The 14,789-nt window shown below is 51.1% G+C and overlaps 1 protein-coding gene across 1 annotated transcript; it reads left to right on the top strand.

The window, feature by feature from the left end:
• The first annotated feature begins 11,483 nt into the window (after nucleotides 1-11,483).
• On the top strand, nucleotides 11,484-14,383 carry LOC146752594 (uncharacterized). The gene is made up of 8 exons (XM_085531779.1): nucleotides 11,484-11,565; nucleotides 11,747-11,866; nucleotides 12,390-12,513; nucleotides 12,841-12,927; nucleotides 13,011-13,115; nucleotides 13,427-13,566; nucleotides 13,744-13,811; nucleotides 14,290-14,383. Exons 1-8 carry the CDS (start codon nucleotides 11,512-11,514, stop codon nucleotides 14,381-14,383), a joined length of 792 nt encoding a protein of 263 aa, XP_085387905.1. The 5' UTR covers nucleotides 11,484-11,511.
• The last annotated feature ends 406 nt before the right edge of the window (nucleotides 14,384-14,789 follow it).

Here is a 14,789-nt window from a genome sequence, read left to right as displayed (position 1 = left end):
TAAGCTAAGAGTTTGTTTATTTGGAAGGAATCAGGCAACAGCTTACCTCTGTGTGACGCTGATGTAAAGCATTATACTCTTTCTTCATTTCTGATTCACGCTCCTCCAGCCGTGAAACTGCCAAGAAAAGATTCCACCCATCAGCTAACATACAGATCTAGACATGCTCCATGCAAGAGAAGCAATGAAACCTGCACTACACTAGTGTGGATATGTCGCACCCTGTAGATTGCTCTGATTTTTATACCAAAGAAAGGGACAGCCACAGATTTCAGGCTTTCCACAAACTACATTAAAACAAACAAGAAAAAACAGCACATGAAGAATATCTGCAAGTATATGCTCATGGAAAGCAAACTACATAATCGTATCTGGTGCACAGCTTTGCTTACTCTGATCTGCATAGTTTTTGGTCTTCAGCTCCAACTGTCGAGTCTGAAATTCAAGGTGTTCCACTTGGATTTGTAGCTCTTTCTTCTGCTGTTCCAGTGCATCTTCAAACTCTATGAACTTCTGTACAGGGAAAAACCAGAGAAGGAAGCAAGGATGAGGAACAGACCTAAACGTATTTGACTTTTCCTCTTCTCTCCTCCTATACTATGTGTGCGTATATATACATATATATATGTACACACACAAAAAAAGCAAGAGATAAGAATTTCTATGTGCTTTAAGTTAAAACAGCATTTACTCAAGCTAGAAATACTTATCTTCTAAAATAAAGTAAAAGATGTACTTTGTGTATCATTAAGATATAATCTGCTGGCCAATGCAAGTTATGTAAACCAACATGGTTCCATCATCTTCAACAACACCTTTATCATGCTAGGCTGAATTTGGATTCCTGTTAGTTTTATGTCAGAAAAGCCAAATTCTGTGTCTACGGTCACGCATTTAGAAGTGCCTACGTCAGAAATCTCCTTCAGACATCAGAAAGTTCCCACTATTAATGATGTTGCATCTAAATTTTGCAGGAAACATACAAGCCTTGTGGAAAACCAATCCACAACCGTCACACCTCACAGTCTCCTTTGCAATCCACTTCCCAGATCTCAGACCAGAGGTTTTTTCAGGCACACATCAGAGAAGGGGTAGAGAGTTACATGGTAAAAACCAGAGCAACTTTGACAGGTGATTCTATAAGGATGGCACATTCAGCTCCAGAGCTGCTAAGAAAAACTTGAGTCTTACTTTTTCAGTTCTGTAAGTTGAGTTATGCCTCAATTGGTGCAGAATGGAAGCAGTGAGTGATGAGACCTCACAGCAAGAAAATCCCGGCCAGTCTTCTCTGGGCATCAGTAAAAAAGAAAAAGTTCTAACCAAGACAGCCACACTGAGCAACAGGCCTAAAGAAGCCATTTCACTTGGTTTGGACTGGTTGAAGCTATGCTAAGAAAAGCAGTATTTCCCTCTGCCCCCTCTCAGGGTTTGCTGGAAGCACTCCATGCTAATGCTCTGTTGACAAACTTCCAATTACAGCCCAGCGCTAAATCCCTCTCCCTTCTCACTTGCTTGGCTTTCACTCTTGTGCAGCTCTCCTGGCACAAGGTGCCCATCTCTTCCCAGCTCCCCACCCAGGCATGTGCCACCCAGCCAGGCAGGAATTGTGCTTGGAGTAGCAATAAACTTTAACTGACTCTAAGGAAAACATTCACAGAACTCTTAACAGTAAAACAGGAAGCAAAAGAAAGCAGGAGACCAATTTTATTCCCACTATGTAGGTCAACTTTAATAGGATTCCTGGATTTGCTACCGTTGCTTTGGTTTAGTTTAGTGAAACTGATTGGAAGATTAAACATTCCACACTAAGGCTCTTCTTAGTCCTGTCTGTCTTGCAGCCTCAAAGTACTCAAACAAACTGCAAACTAGCAATGAGCCGACCACGTGGAGAAGAAACAGAGACAGCAGCATTAAAAATTAATGCCACTCTAAGTGTTCTCAGGGAAGAAGAGCATCTAAGGTGAGTGCACTGCAGCAATATCCTGCTCCATCTCCTACGGAGATCGAACACCAGCTCTGGGCACAGGGACCCAACGGCTCCTCACTCTGTCTGGCTCCAAAACGCTTCTTGGCTGTTCCTCCATCAGAATCTCCCAGCCAGTGTCTCCCCCTGCATCAGAAAGTCAAGACAAGCAAATAAAGTGGGTGCCGTGGGAGTGGCCACCCAGCAAGCATGGGGACATGGAGGCACTGTTCTCTAAGGAACTGAGAGAGACCTGAAATCCAGCTGCCCTGGTCCTTATGGGTGACTTCAACATTGCAGATGTTAACTGACAGTAACACACAGCTATCTATTTTCCACACATATGTTTACAAACTGCACCAGAACAGAAGGAAGGGATGCCATGGAGCCTGGACAGGCTCAAGAAGTGAGGCCTCAGGAACAGGTAATTCAAATGATGTTGAAGGGAAAATCTTCCTTTCTTTTCTACCCCACTACAATGAAATCAATGGGTGAACTGGAAGAACAAAGAGCCCACTCCCACTTGTCCTGGGAGAGCAAAGCCGAGCACAGCATTACTATTTTTTCCAATCCCTTCATACTTGCTTTCAAAGGATAATTTTCCAGCAGTTATAGGAGCCAGATATATTTTAAACAGTTAGTAATGATGGAACATGACGCTGCTGTACACATACAAATTAGTCTTGCTGGAGCCTCTCCCTGGATTTCAAGCAGGATCGCTGGTCTCTAACATCTCAGGATAAGGTTACAACCAGCACCATGGTTCACACGCTCATCGTTAAATGGAAAACAACGAGCACAAAATCATCTTAAGTGAAAGAACGAGTATTCCTCTGCAAAGCAGCGGTACACTGGAGATGGCTGAGCTTCCTGCATTACTGGCTTTCAGAGGAAGAAAATGACTAAAAATAGTAGCATGCGGTCAGAAACCATCATATCATATTAACAATAAATCAGGCAGAGTGAGCTAGATGTGCATATATGCAGAAATCTTATTATAAGGTCTTAATCTGGGCTGGCTGGCAGCACGTATTACATGCTGACGGGAACAGCAGCAGCTCAGCCGTCACCTTACCCTGCGGCTGGGCAGAGAGCAGCGCTGGGATGCACTGCCCGGGAGAACAGGGAGGATGCACAGCTGGATGCACAGCTGGACGCACAGCTGGACGCACAGCTGGATGCACAGCTGGACGCACAGCTGGACGCACAGCTGCCTGTGAGGAGGGGGCTGTCTGCAGGGCAGGAAGGACTCACACCGCATTCCACTCCCCACCTGCAGGAAGGCTGTCAGCCAGGGAGCCAATGCAGGCTGTGCAGCCTCCAACTCACAATTTGGGGCAGTAATTAACTGGCAATTCGGGAAGTTACGTTGACAGTATTCTGTCTTAGGAGGCCAAGACAAAGAAATAGGGCAGAACCCACTGGTGGCAGGACGCAGTACTGCCTGGTGGGCAGATGCTTTGAGCTACACCCCACGCTCAAATCTTTGCTATCCTCCCCAAAGAGAAACACTCCTCTGAAGGAACACCTCCACCTGCACAGGAGCACACAGCCTCAGTGAAATAACATCCCCTTGACAACTGCAGCCCTTAAGGGCTTTTGCTTCTCTTGCTAATTTCAAGGATTCACAAGCACATCTTTTATGTGTTAGCTACTTTATAGTTGTAGATTGGTCTTCAAATGCTTCTGTGAAATCAAATGCTGTTATTTTGGCATATATCAATAAAACCATCTCCTGGATTCCTATTCCAAGGGATCTGAGCCTTTTTTTGAAGAATGAGATGCTCTGCCCTTTAAATGCTCTCCATGAAGCAGGCCTGGTGCTATGGCAGAGCCAGGGCAGGCAGATGGGCTCTTCCCAGCCCTGACACAGCTCTGCCCCCGCACACCATGGATCACTGTAGAGGAGCACAAAGGGAGCACGGGCAGCTAACAGAGCTCTTCAAGGCAGCCTTGTGGTAAGTGGGGCTGACAGGGCAGGAGGTGCTACTCGAGTGCAGCAGATGAGACCGGACTGGGAGATGCCACTCATGAAGAGAATCAAAACATCACACAGGAGGAACGAAGCGATGCTGATGGTCAGAGAGGAGCTGGGACTGGGCAAGGGCATGCAAACATCGTGACTGCAATGAGAAGACTTGAGAGAAGGGAGCTGAGCACAAAGCAAAGATGAGCCCCAGGTCAGCTGCAACACAGTGTGAGGAGACAGACAGACGTGCTGCCATCTCCAGCCAACAGGATGTCACACAGGTGAACACGCAGGGTGATCACACCAGATAAATCCTACCATTGTCATTTTGAACAGTGCAACACTCCAATTCATGCTGAAGCCTTCCAGGAAAGCCACCTGCTATTGCAGCCCCACACGCCCAGGGATCAAACCAGGCACAGCCAAGTGTCACCCAAACCAGCTGCACACAGATCCCTCCATGGGGCACTCCAACCTGACCCTCCTCCAGCAGGCAGCGAGCAGAGCTCGGCTCGTGCCACCAACACAATGGAGCCCAAAGGCAGGACTGGTTTCTATTAATACTTCAAAGGCACAGATATCTCATGGAGGCAGAAGTTACTTGGAGTAAAAGTCAATGCTGGCACAAGAACAAACCAGTAAAAACAGGCTGCAAGTTAAAAAAAAAAAGAAAGTGGAATTCAGGAGGAGGTCACTTTTAGAAGAGCAGACGCAAGAGGTTTAAGTAATGGCTTTAAGACAAAGCCTGATACAATTATGAAGCAGCTTCTGTAATGCAACTGCCTGCAGTGCTGAGGAATGGGCTGCTGAGTCAGCAGGTCCCTCCCAGTTCTGTGCTCCTACAAGTGGGTGCCATCCTAACACCCACAGGAAGAAAATTCCTATGCAAGGTCCTATGCATAAGCTGCAGATGTCACTAAATAGTGGGAGCTGCTGGCTCCCTGGAGTGTAGGGAGGCCTTGCAGTGAGAGCTTGACGAGTTAGTGGGATGTGCATTAGGCTCCACATGAGGATTAACAAGGGAAGTGCTGTACTCTGCACTGGGACAGGGCAGCCCCAGCTCTGTGCAATGACAGGAGCGGCACAACAGAGGTGCTATAAAGGAAGGGAAGAAGATCACTCACCTGGAGCAGAAGATCTCGGATTCACATGGGAAAGCTGCACCAAGGGGGGATCTCCAGAAAGAGACCCTTGCCATCAGCACTCAGCCCCTAAATGGGCTCTAGGAGAGGTGCAGCCATTACCCTGCACTCACACAATGCAAAGCAGGTGGAAGAACACGGCAATACTGAAAAGCTGACGCTGTTCCACAGCTTCAGTGTTTTGGAGGTCAAGGAAAAGAAATGTGACATTCTGAGCCCTGCAATCACAGACTGACTGCACTGCTTCATTTCAAGGGACTTCTGACTTCAGTGCTCTTGTCCGGGTGCTTCTGCTGCCCTATTTTAGAGCAAGTGGAAAATATTGAGTCACTCTGCAGTCAAAGTGTCCAGAAAAGCTTCGCTTTTGGCTGAGAGTATTTTGAAAGATACTGAATGCAGCCATCCTGGGGAAATGAGTGGCAGAACATGGAGACAGAAACCTCTGCTTCAGAGGAAGGGAAATGAAGGCTGTGCAAGCTGCCCCAATGGAGCAGGACATGGCTGGGTGCACGCTTATGTAAAACAAGATCTGGTGGTTCTGCAGTAGCGGGAACAGGAGGATACAACACAACTTTTATGCCAGAGAATAACATCCACTGCTGGTTTCAGTTCACTTAACATCAATAAACTAACGATGTAATCAGACGCCCATGACATGATATTGCAATACAGGAACAAATTACTTTGTGATCACCGACTCCCAGCTCCCCAGCATTGCTGCAGCTGTTGAAATGATCATTGATACACGCAAAGAACTCAACAGCAAGGGATTGAACATCGCTCCTGGAGGTGGAACCCCCACTGAAGGTGGGGCTGGAAGCTGCAGACCCAGGACAGGCAAAGCACACAGCGCCGAGTGCTGCTCAGGGACGGAGATGGGCTTCCCCTGCTACAGAAGTGCAAGGCATGCTCTGGTGGGGGGTGCATTTCTCTGCTTACAATGAGCTGATGAACAGCAGAATTCTCTGTAGCATAAGAGATTTTCACTTCCATAACACGTAATCCACTGCACAGGAAGAGGCACACAGGAAACCGCTGCAGGTAATGGTGTGCTTTGGTCACACACAAAGGGAATGACAGCTGTATCTCACACACGTGAGCTGATAGCAGAGGCTACACAGGGGGCAAAACCCATTTGTTCTCATAGAAGCACATTATCTATTCCTTTCTGCTAACAAGGCCCTATGCAGATACTTTTTTGCCCATTCAGCTCAGATGCGCCTGAGGATGACAGAGTGCTTTTACATCTGCCAACAGCACCGTGCTGTGGGTCCGAGCGTCCCTGCAGGACGTAAATGTTGTCACCACATCTGCTTCCAGGAGCAGGCACAGCAGGAAGCAGCACCCCCTGTACCTGGTAAACTGAGAGCAGAAAGATACGAGTCCAAAGATGCAGGATCCATCCATGGGGCTGTTCCACCCCACGCCCCGAGCCCCACTCCTCCCCAGCAGCAGCACATTTCCAAGTATTTAATTCTCAGAAGCTACAAAATACCAGCTTGTGGAATGAAGTCCCACACTTGGAATTGCTTTTCAATCCCTCCCTGCCTTCATATGAATTTGAAAAGATCAGCTGTAAGTTTTATTAACACATACTTAAAACTTAAGGCTACAACCCAAATTGACCAGCATTAGTACAGGGCGATAAATGTCCTGGGCTCACGTCCTCCCCATCCAGCACCCAGAGCACCTCCATTGAAATACTGCACGGCGCTTTACTCTGGAGTCATGAAGGGATTTCATTTACCACATCTAAGCAAATCAAAACCCGACTCTGAGCAAGACTCCTGGGACGGAAAAAACCCTCTACTCTCCCATTGTTAAAACACAGCCAATACAGACGCATACATTCCTTTCCCAGCAGCTTTGCAAAGACATGCTGATGACACGGCAGCATTACACTTCTAGCGGTACCAATGTGTCCGGCACGTCGCAGACCGGCCCTGCTGGAGGCCGGAGCTGCCCGGCCGCGCCTATGGCCAGAAAGATGCCGGTGGTGTCAGCGGACTCGAGCGCTCAGTGCGGAGCAGCGCGCTCAGCTCAGCTCCTTTGTCCCCGCATGAGGCGCTGTGCCCCGATGCCGCCCGCTCCCAGCACCTGCCGCAGCCCCGGGGATCCGGGACCCGCAGCGCCCGGGGAAAGGCCGCTGAGATCAGACAGGGAACCATCTCCAGGGCAGGGGAAGTACAGGGAAGACATCAACCATCTGAGGGCCGCGTTTAAACCCGAAACCGGCAGGAATCCTCCAGTCATCCCCGTGCAGCCGGTGTTCGAGCTCGGGGCAGCGCAGCAACGCGGAGCCATTCCCAGCTATTCCCAGCCATTCCCAGCTATTCCCAGCCATTCCCAGCCATTCCCCTTCCCCTCCGCACGGGCTGCGCGGAGCGGATGGAGCGGGGCCGGGAGCGCGGCCTGCGATGCGGGTACCGCCGCAGCACATCACATCACATCGTATCACATCATCACATCGCATCGCATCATATCATCGCATCACATTGCATCACATCCCAGGCCCTTGGCGCCGCGCACAAGATGGATGCCGGGCCCCGTTGGCGCTGGGCCGCTCTCACTCACCTCCTCGGCCTGTTTGCGCAGCACCTTCTCCCACTCGTACTGTGTGAGCAGCTGCTCATTGTCCTCCTGCAGCAGCTCCAGCTCCACCTCGTGCTCCTGGTTATCGGACAGCACCGAGTCCAGGTTCTCCAGCACCGTCACCACCAGCGGCATCAGCTCCTTCACCACCTCCTCGTTGTAGCAGTGGATGAGCCGCTCGAACTCGCGGTAGATGCTGTTGGCCAGGCCCGACACCCGCTCCGACATCACCGACCCCGAGCAATAGTCGTTGCCCGGGTACCCCCCCACGCCGCCATCATCCAGCTGGATCTCCAGCATCGTGCCAGCCCCACAGCGATGCGCTGCGCCCCGCATCGATCCGCTCCGTTCCGTTCCGATCCGCTCCGTTCCAATCCGCCGCTGCCGAGACCCACCGCGCTCCGCCTGCCAATGGGACCCAATGAGCCGCGCGGCGCTGCCCCGACACCGAGACGCGGCGCTGAGCGGACGGAGCTGCAGCCGGGCGGGGTGGGGTGGAGCTGCAGCATCCCCGTGTGCACCGCGCGGGCCGCGCTGCCGCCGTGTGCATGTATGGAGCCGCCAAGGGGCGGGGGGGGGGGAGTCACAGAACGATGTGGGGCCGGAACGAGCCGAGCTGGAGAGCGGCAGGGGAACACTGGGAACACACAACATAACACAACACAACAACACAACACAACAGCACAATACAGCCCGACCCCCAGCCCCGCACGCACCACCCGATCCCGGCGGCGGGGATCCGAGTCCCGTGAGCTCCGGCAGCGCGGGCCAATATAGGAGCGATATTTCTGGATGGGAGGAGTCAGGAGCTATAAGCTCATTTTGCAGCTCAATTAGTGATGCCCCAAACGCCTCCAGACCTGAACGTCTCTGCCCAGAGCCTGTGAAAACCAGGGCACTCCTGTGCGCCTGCATGTAACAGTAGTTTCAATGTAGGTAATGATCCTTCAAGGTGAAGTGCCTGCGGGTTCTGCAGCAAAAGGGTTTGATGGCCCCATTGAGGCGGGGATGGATCCAGAGAGAAAAACAGGGAAAACTGGCTGCCTGCCGTCCCCTTGGTCACCCCCATAGGACCCCACTGAGCTCCAGGCCCTTCTCAGCTCCATTGCTCCTCTCTGGACACACTCCAGGGTCTCAGAGTCCCTAATGCTCCGAAAAAACAATAAAGGAAGTTGTCCAAGGAGAGGTGAAAAGAACCTCATCGCTTATTCACTGCAGGGAAACATCTTCAGTTTGGGGGGTAAACGGAAGAGAAACGGCTGCATAAAATGACAGCTTACAGACAGGAGGAGGCTGTCAGGTGTCACGGTGTTATTAAAGGCCACAAGAGCACGAAGGGAAGGAGTGCAAGAGTGGGATTAGGGCAGGGGAGCTCCTGAGGGCTGCCAGCAGATCTGCAGCCTGCGTTCGATCTGTGTGAAACCCACATGGCTTCAGCACATTGGCACATCCTGAGCACAATGGAGTTATTGGTGCGAGGGCAGTGACTGGGGGATCCCAGCTATTCCGTGCTGTGTAACAGCAGCAGAAAACAGCTGCAGAGAAACCTCAGAGTGCTCTGTGAGATCTCAGCTGCAGCTTATCTTGGGCTGTGGAGTCTGAGCACAGGGACAGCAGAAATCCATCTCCTGTCCTGCATTGAGCTGGGCCCAGCAGGGCAGGCAAACCAGGGCCTGATCTTTGGGAAGGCTCCTGACGTGGATGTGAGTTAGAGCTCAAAGATGAGTGTGATTCCACAATCATTATTGTCATCCTACAGACTCCACGTTACACAAAGCGGAAGGCACTTAAACCTGCCCTAAAAGCATCATTGCAGTGGGAATATCACATCTCACCCGTGATTCACGGCCTTAAGCCCTGCAAACACTCCATTCTATGTGATGTCATTATACCTAGCTATATTGCTAGCATGCTGTAGATTCGGTGCACGACGACTTTAAAAAGACACATTTAAGGCTTGTCTCACAGAAAGGAAGAAGTGACCATGAAATATTATTATTTCATCTGAGATGTACTTAGTTATGGAATGGAGCACTGATGAATCACGAGGCAGCTCTGCTCCGAGCATCGTGCAGAGGAGCTCATGGGCTTCTCTGGGACTGCAAACCTCCCTCTGAGGAATCTTAACTGCAAGAAACCTGGCCTGAAGGTTTGGTCCCCATTCCCAGTGTTGTGACAAGAGTCACCTCAGTTCTCTGTTACTTTACTTCAGATAACCCCACTGGGTGACCCTTGTGTTGGTCTCTTACAATTGGATCTAGGAGGTGCTGGCTGCCTGTGTTTATGATGAAAGAGCAGCAGTGATGTGGGTCTGTGTGAGGTCACAGTCATTGCTGGGTTGGGAGGGTTTGGCCCCCAGCTGTCGAGCAGAGCTGGTGCTCTGGTGAGCGTGCTGCACACAGACACTGAGCTGTGAGCGTTCCTTGTTGGAGATCATCCTTTGGGAGCCCACTGCAGGCACCGCTGCGGTGTGTGTGTGAGCTGGGCACAGCCCGGACTGACCAGGCCAATAAGGTGAGCTGGGTTTGGTGCTGGGCGGCTGCTGGAAGGAGTCTGAGCAGAACAGCTGGGCTGGGGAGGAGCTCCCAGCTCAATGGAGGCCCTTCCGAGTGGCTGTTTGCAGGGGAAATTGATTCCTTGTGAGATTCTGTCACACATTTTGGTGAGGATGATGAACTGCCATTACTGCCCTGTGTGATGCTGCAGTGCAATGGAAAGCACAGCAGTGATAATGGGGTATCAAAGTCCTGGGCTGCAGCAGGTGAGGATAAGCCCGAGTGCAGCAGCTGTGGGCACAGAAAGGAAGGAAAAAACTGCTGACCATTGGAAGGGCTCAGGCAGGCAGTGATCTCCAGTCAGACACCCTCACCTGCACTGCCAACCTTTCAGTGATGTCTGGGAGGGGTTTGCATGTGCCTGAGCTGCCCTGGGTTGGCCCTGCCATCCCACCAGGTGCTCAATCTCTGCTTCAAGCCGTGACTGAGCATCGCTGCTACAGCCCTGCAGAACTGCTGCTGGTCCCCAGCCTTTGTTTTAGACATTAGAAGGGAAGGAGAGCACAGACTTCATGGAGTGCAACTTGTGCTTTATTGACCCCCGGATCCAGCACATTTTTAACAGAACCCCCTGAAGTCCTGGTGAGATCCAGGTGCTGAGCTGGGCCGTGGGCTGTGCAGTGACATCACAAGCACAGTGAGCTCACAAGCGCTGCCTGGGGCCGCGGCTGCCACCAGTGAGTGCCAGAGCCGTGAGTGCTGCGCAGAGTGTGGACACGCTGTGTCAGCCCTCGTCCCGGCTGGCAGTGACGGTGGTGGTGGCTGCTGGTGCTACCTGCTCTCACTGACGGTGTTGCCCAGCCATTGCACTGGTGTGTTAGCTGGAAGGGAGGAGAACTGCAGCTGTGCCCGGGTAAGCCAGAACTGGAGGTTTCTCAAACGTGTGAGTGGTAGCACTGCATCCACTGCAGCTGCAGCAAGGGTAGATGATGGAGTCCTTCTCATGGCAGGAACACAAAATGTATGCTGCAAGGTATATAACTGCTGGTGGGATGGAGAACAGCACTTGCTGGGGAAGTCATGGCACTTAGACACACATTGGTTCCAGAGCTGGCACAGTTCTTGCAACCAGCTGCTTCCAAGGCATTGCCCTCCTCGAGAGCCCAAACTGCATCAAAAGAAAGCTGGGAAAATGCTTATTCCTCATGATTCTTCCCTTGTAGGCACTTCCTGTAGGGTTCCGGTCCGAGAGGACTCTTTGGGGATCCAAGCAGTTCGAGCACAACCGTCTCTTTGCAAGAGCAGGGAATTCCTCTGGAGATAACCCAGACGGGCTCTAAGAATTTCACCATGTCTCAGCAAAGAGGCGACTGCTACTTCTACTTCTACTCCACCTGCACTAAGGTACGGTTGACTTTCTTCTGCCTGGGTTTTCTTCCATTTCCTCATGTTGAAGAGAAAGGGGTGGAGCAGGGGAGACCTGCTGGTGATGTTACCCTCATAGCGCTGCTAACAGCCTGGGCTAATGGCATGGACACGTTTCAGGCTGTGCTCTTATTTTCCTGTGGTTTCCTTGTGCTTGCAGGGAGACAGCTGCCCCTTCCGCCACTGTGAAGCGGCTCTGGGGAGTGAACGAGTCTGCAGACTGTGGATGGAGGGCGGCTGCTCGAGGAGTAACTGCAAGTTCCGTCACATGAGGATTGATGTGAGTGTTTGCCTAAAGATGTGCTTTCCAGCTTAGTCTACAACACCACTTTTCATGGCTGTGGTTGGGCTGAATGCACTTCTGCAGGCTGGATATGTTTGCTGTGAAAATCTTACTGGTTTCTGTTTCTAGAGGGGAGGAGGAGGTAAAGAAGGCAGAGAATTCAGTGCCTTAGGTATATCACAGCGGGAGATGTTTGCATTAGGAGCCAAAAGCATTTTCTCCCCAGATGCAAAAAGCTCGCATTGCTCAGCCTCCTAAAGCTGCTGGAGCTGGGTGGTAGGAGAGAGTGGCACTGCCCTCCTGCCAGCAGGGCTCGGTTGTGCCCTATCGGGCCTTCTCCATCCTGGATTTCTCCAGAGCAGTTCATTCTGGCTGCTTGGAGTAGTGAAAGGAGGGGCAGGAAATGAGGGTACAGAGCTAAGGCTCCACACAATGGTTTCTGATGGCTGTTGGAGCGCGGCATCTCCCTGCAGACCTGATGTGCCTGTTTCCATGGCCCTTCCTTTCCTTCTCTCTGCAGAAGCAGCGCAGTTTGATTCCCTGCTTCTGGGAGAACCAGCCCGGAGGCTGCCAGAAACCACACTGCGCCTTTCGCCACCTGAAGGAACGCGGTGGGAACAGACCGACTGCGCTGCTGAGCCACAGTGAGTGTCCGATGGCGTGAAGCATGAAAGGCTCAATTCTGAATGTCAGTTCTGAGCGGGTGCAGGATGCATGTCACCATTCATTGGGGAGGCAGGGGAGAGTCGTGATAGTGAAATATCCGTCTGTGCTTTGGCTGTCAGAGCAGCGCTGGGCTTTTTCTGGAGTGAGGAAGATGCACTGCAGGTCTGTGCTGACTGCACAGCATTTGGGCAGCGGAAGGCAAATGTAACAAACAGTGCTTGAAAATGTGAAGCTTGTGGTTGACTGTGCTCAAACCTGCCCCCAAAGAGACGCTCATCAATCATTCCTTGTTTCTTTTCTGCCAGAAGTTGACACCAGTGGCCTTCCTCCAAAGAGCGGCCTTGCAAAAAGTCTGGGGAACCAGACAGAGGTTGACAAGGCACCAGAGAGAGGTACAGATACTCAACAGGTTCCTGGGTTTGATGCACTGTTTTTCTACTGAGATCTGACTGTTCTTTCCCGGGACTCTTTGCAGTTGACATCCCAGTTTCCTCCCATGGCCCAGCTGGACTAAAACGCAAACGGTCGGAGGAGGAGAAGGGAAAAGCAGGGGAATCACCCTGCAAGAAAAGAGTTAAAGGTGAGCACGAGGAGCTCGTTACGGTGCCTCAGAAAAGCAGTGCTGTCATTTTGCATTGCTCTCTGTCAGACTTTTCCTTGCCCTGGATTATTACTGAGTGCAGCTATTGGGTTTCTTTGTTCCTTTGTATGCGTTGTTGGTACACAGAGATGACCGTGTGCAAAACATGGCTGAGAATCCCGGACAGGGCAATGCAATTCCACTGGCCAAATGTATTTAACTTTGTGGAAGGGTGGTGGGACTGATAAGAGAACTTGATCTCTCTTGAGGCGCAGCAAGACAGTACCAGCTCTCTCTTCCTTTTACTTTAGGTGGGCGCAGGGTCTCTGTGAGGCCCATTGATTGGAAAAACACCTTCCCCCCAACGCGGAGACAGAAACGAAAAGCAGCAGAAATTCATCCATCTGCTGCTGAGGACGCGGATGAGCCCCCAGCTAAAAAACTACCAATGGTAAGAGCAGTGGCAAAAGCAGTAGTGGATATGAAAGGTTTACATTGCCCTTGAAGAAAAGGAAGAAATTCCAAGTGTTCTACAGCTCTTCTGTTTCCCTTGAAGGCAGCAGATGTCTCACAAGGTACTTGTGGAAACTCTGACCTGTGCTTCATACTCTGTCTTGTTTCTTCCTAGGAGACTCTTGCTTCAGTCCCGCCCGAATACACCGTGCTCAGCACCGAAGCCATAAAGCTTCCAAGCAGGTGATGACCACAACTTGTTCTTCCTTAATGCCCTTTTTCCATCAGACTTAAGTTCTTTCACACTGGGGGAAAATGGGGTGTTTGAGATGTGTCATGGCATAATGCAACAAAGGAAGAGGTCATCTGAGATCACTGAAACTGCTTTGTCAAAACCTCTGCTGAGTTCATGGGGAAAAGTACCTCAGCCAGCAAGCAGGATTTTGCAGAGGATGATTTCTTGACATGTTTACAGACAAAGCATTGAGGGTGGCAATGTGTTTCTGCTACAAAGCCCAGCCCCTGATTGCCAGACTCAAACTGCTCTACTTGAACAGATGAAAAAGGCACCTGCTGGCTTCCTTAACTCCAAAGGCAGCCGCAGGTTAATCGAATCACCATCCCTATGTGGGTGTGAGGGGCGGGAGGGTCAACTACAGACCTCAGAGCTGAAAGCACATCTCAGAAATGTCACGTAGATTGTTCTTTTCCTTCCCACAAGTCTGGAGCTGCTCCCAGGAAGCCACGCAGACCCCATGGCACAGCCAGAGGAATCCAACACTACATCATGTTCCTCACAAGGGGCAGAAAATTAGCAGCTGAGCTGCACAGGGGCGGGGGAAGCAGCCATCACTGAAGACAACAACCTTGAGGAGCTTCTGATGGAGCTCACAGAAGAACTGGAAGGAGAAACTGATGTGACGTTGAGGATGTGGATGAGCTCCTTCTGGACCTGTCCGACATGACGGCTTAACACCATCGCCTGATTGGACAGTTTAAAACAACAACAATTAAAACCAGCCCTGTTCCTTTCCAGCCCTGCTCCTTTTTGTTGTTACTCTGTGGGTATTTCTGAGACTCTGCACAGAGTCTTAAAGCCGAGTCAAAGCAGTGACAATCAGCACTGACTGCATCCTGTTCTGATTTCCTTGTGGCTCTGAGTTCAGGTCCTGCACCCGCCGCCAGCTCTGGGTGCTGCTTCAGCATCGAGGGCACAAAGCT

This window comes from Coturnix japonica, unplaced genomic scaffold (assembly GCF_054131305.1).
Source record: "Coturnix japonica strain WE unplaced genomic scaffold, WE-NBRP24 Scf044, whole genome shotgun sequence".
NCBI classification, from domain to species: domain Eukaryota; kingdom Metazoa; phylum Chordata; class Aves; order Galliformes; family Phasianidae; genus Coturnix; species Coturnix japonica.
This window is presented reverse-complemented; position numbering and strand designations above follow the sequence as displayed.

Bases quoted from the DNA above. Each gene is read 5' to 3' on its own strand.
- LOC146752594 (XM_085531779.1), top strand. From the start codon at position 11,512: ATGTCTCAGCAAAGAGGCGACTGCTACTTCTACTTCTACTCCACCTGC. The intron at 11,867-12,389 runs GTGAGTGTTTGC...TTCTCTCTGCAG, and splicing joins TCCGTCACATGAGGATTGAT to AAGCAGCGCAGTTTGATTCC. The intron at 13,116-13,426 runs GTGAGCACGAGG...CTTTTACTTTAG, and splicing joins CTGCAAGAAAAGAGTTAAAG to GTGGGCGCAGGGTCTCTGTG.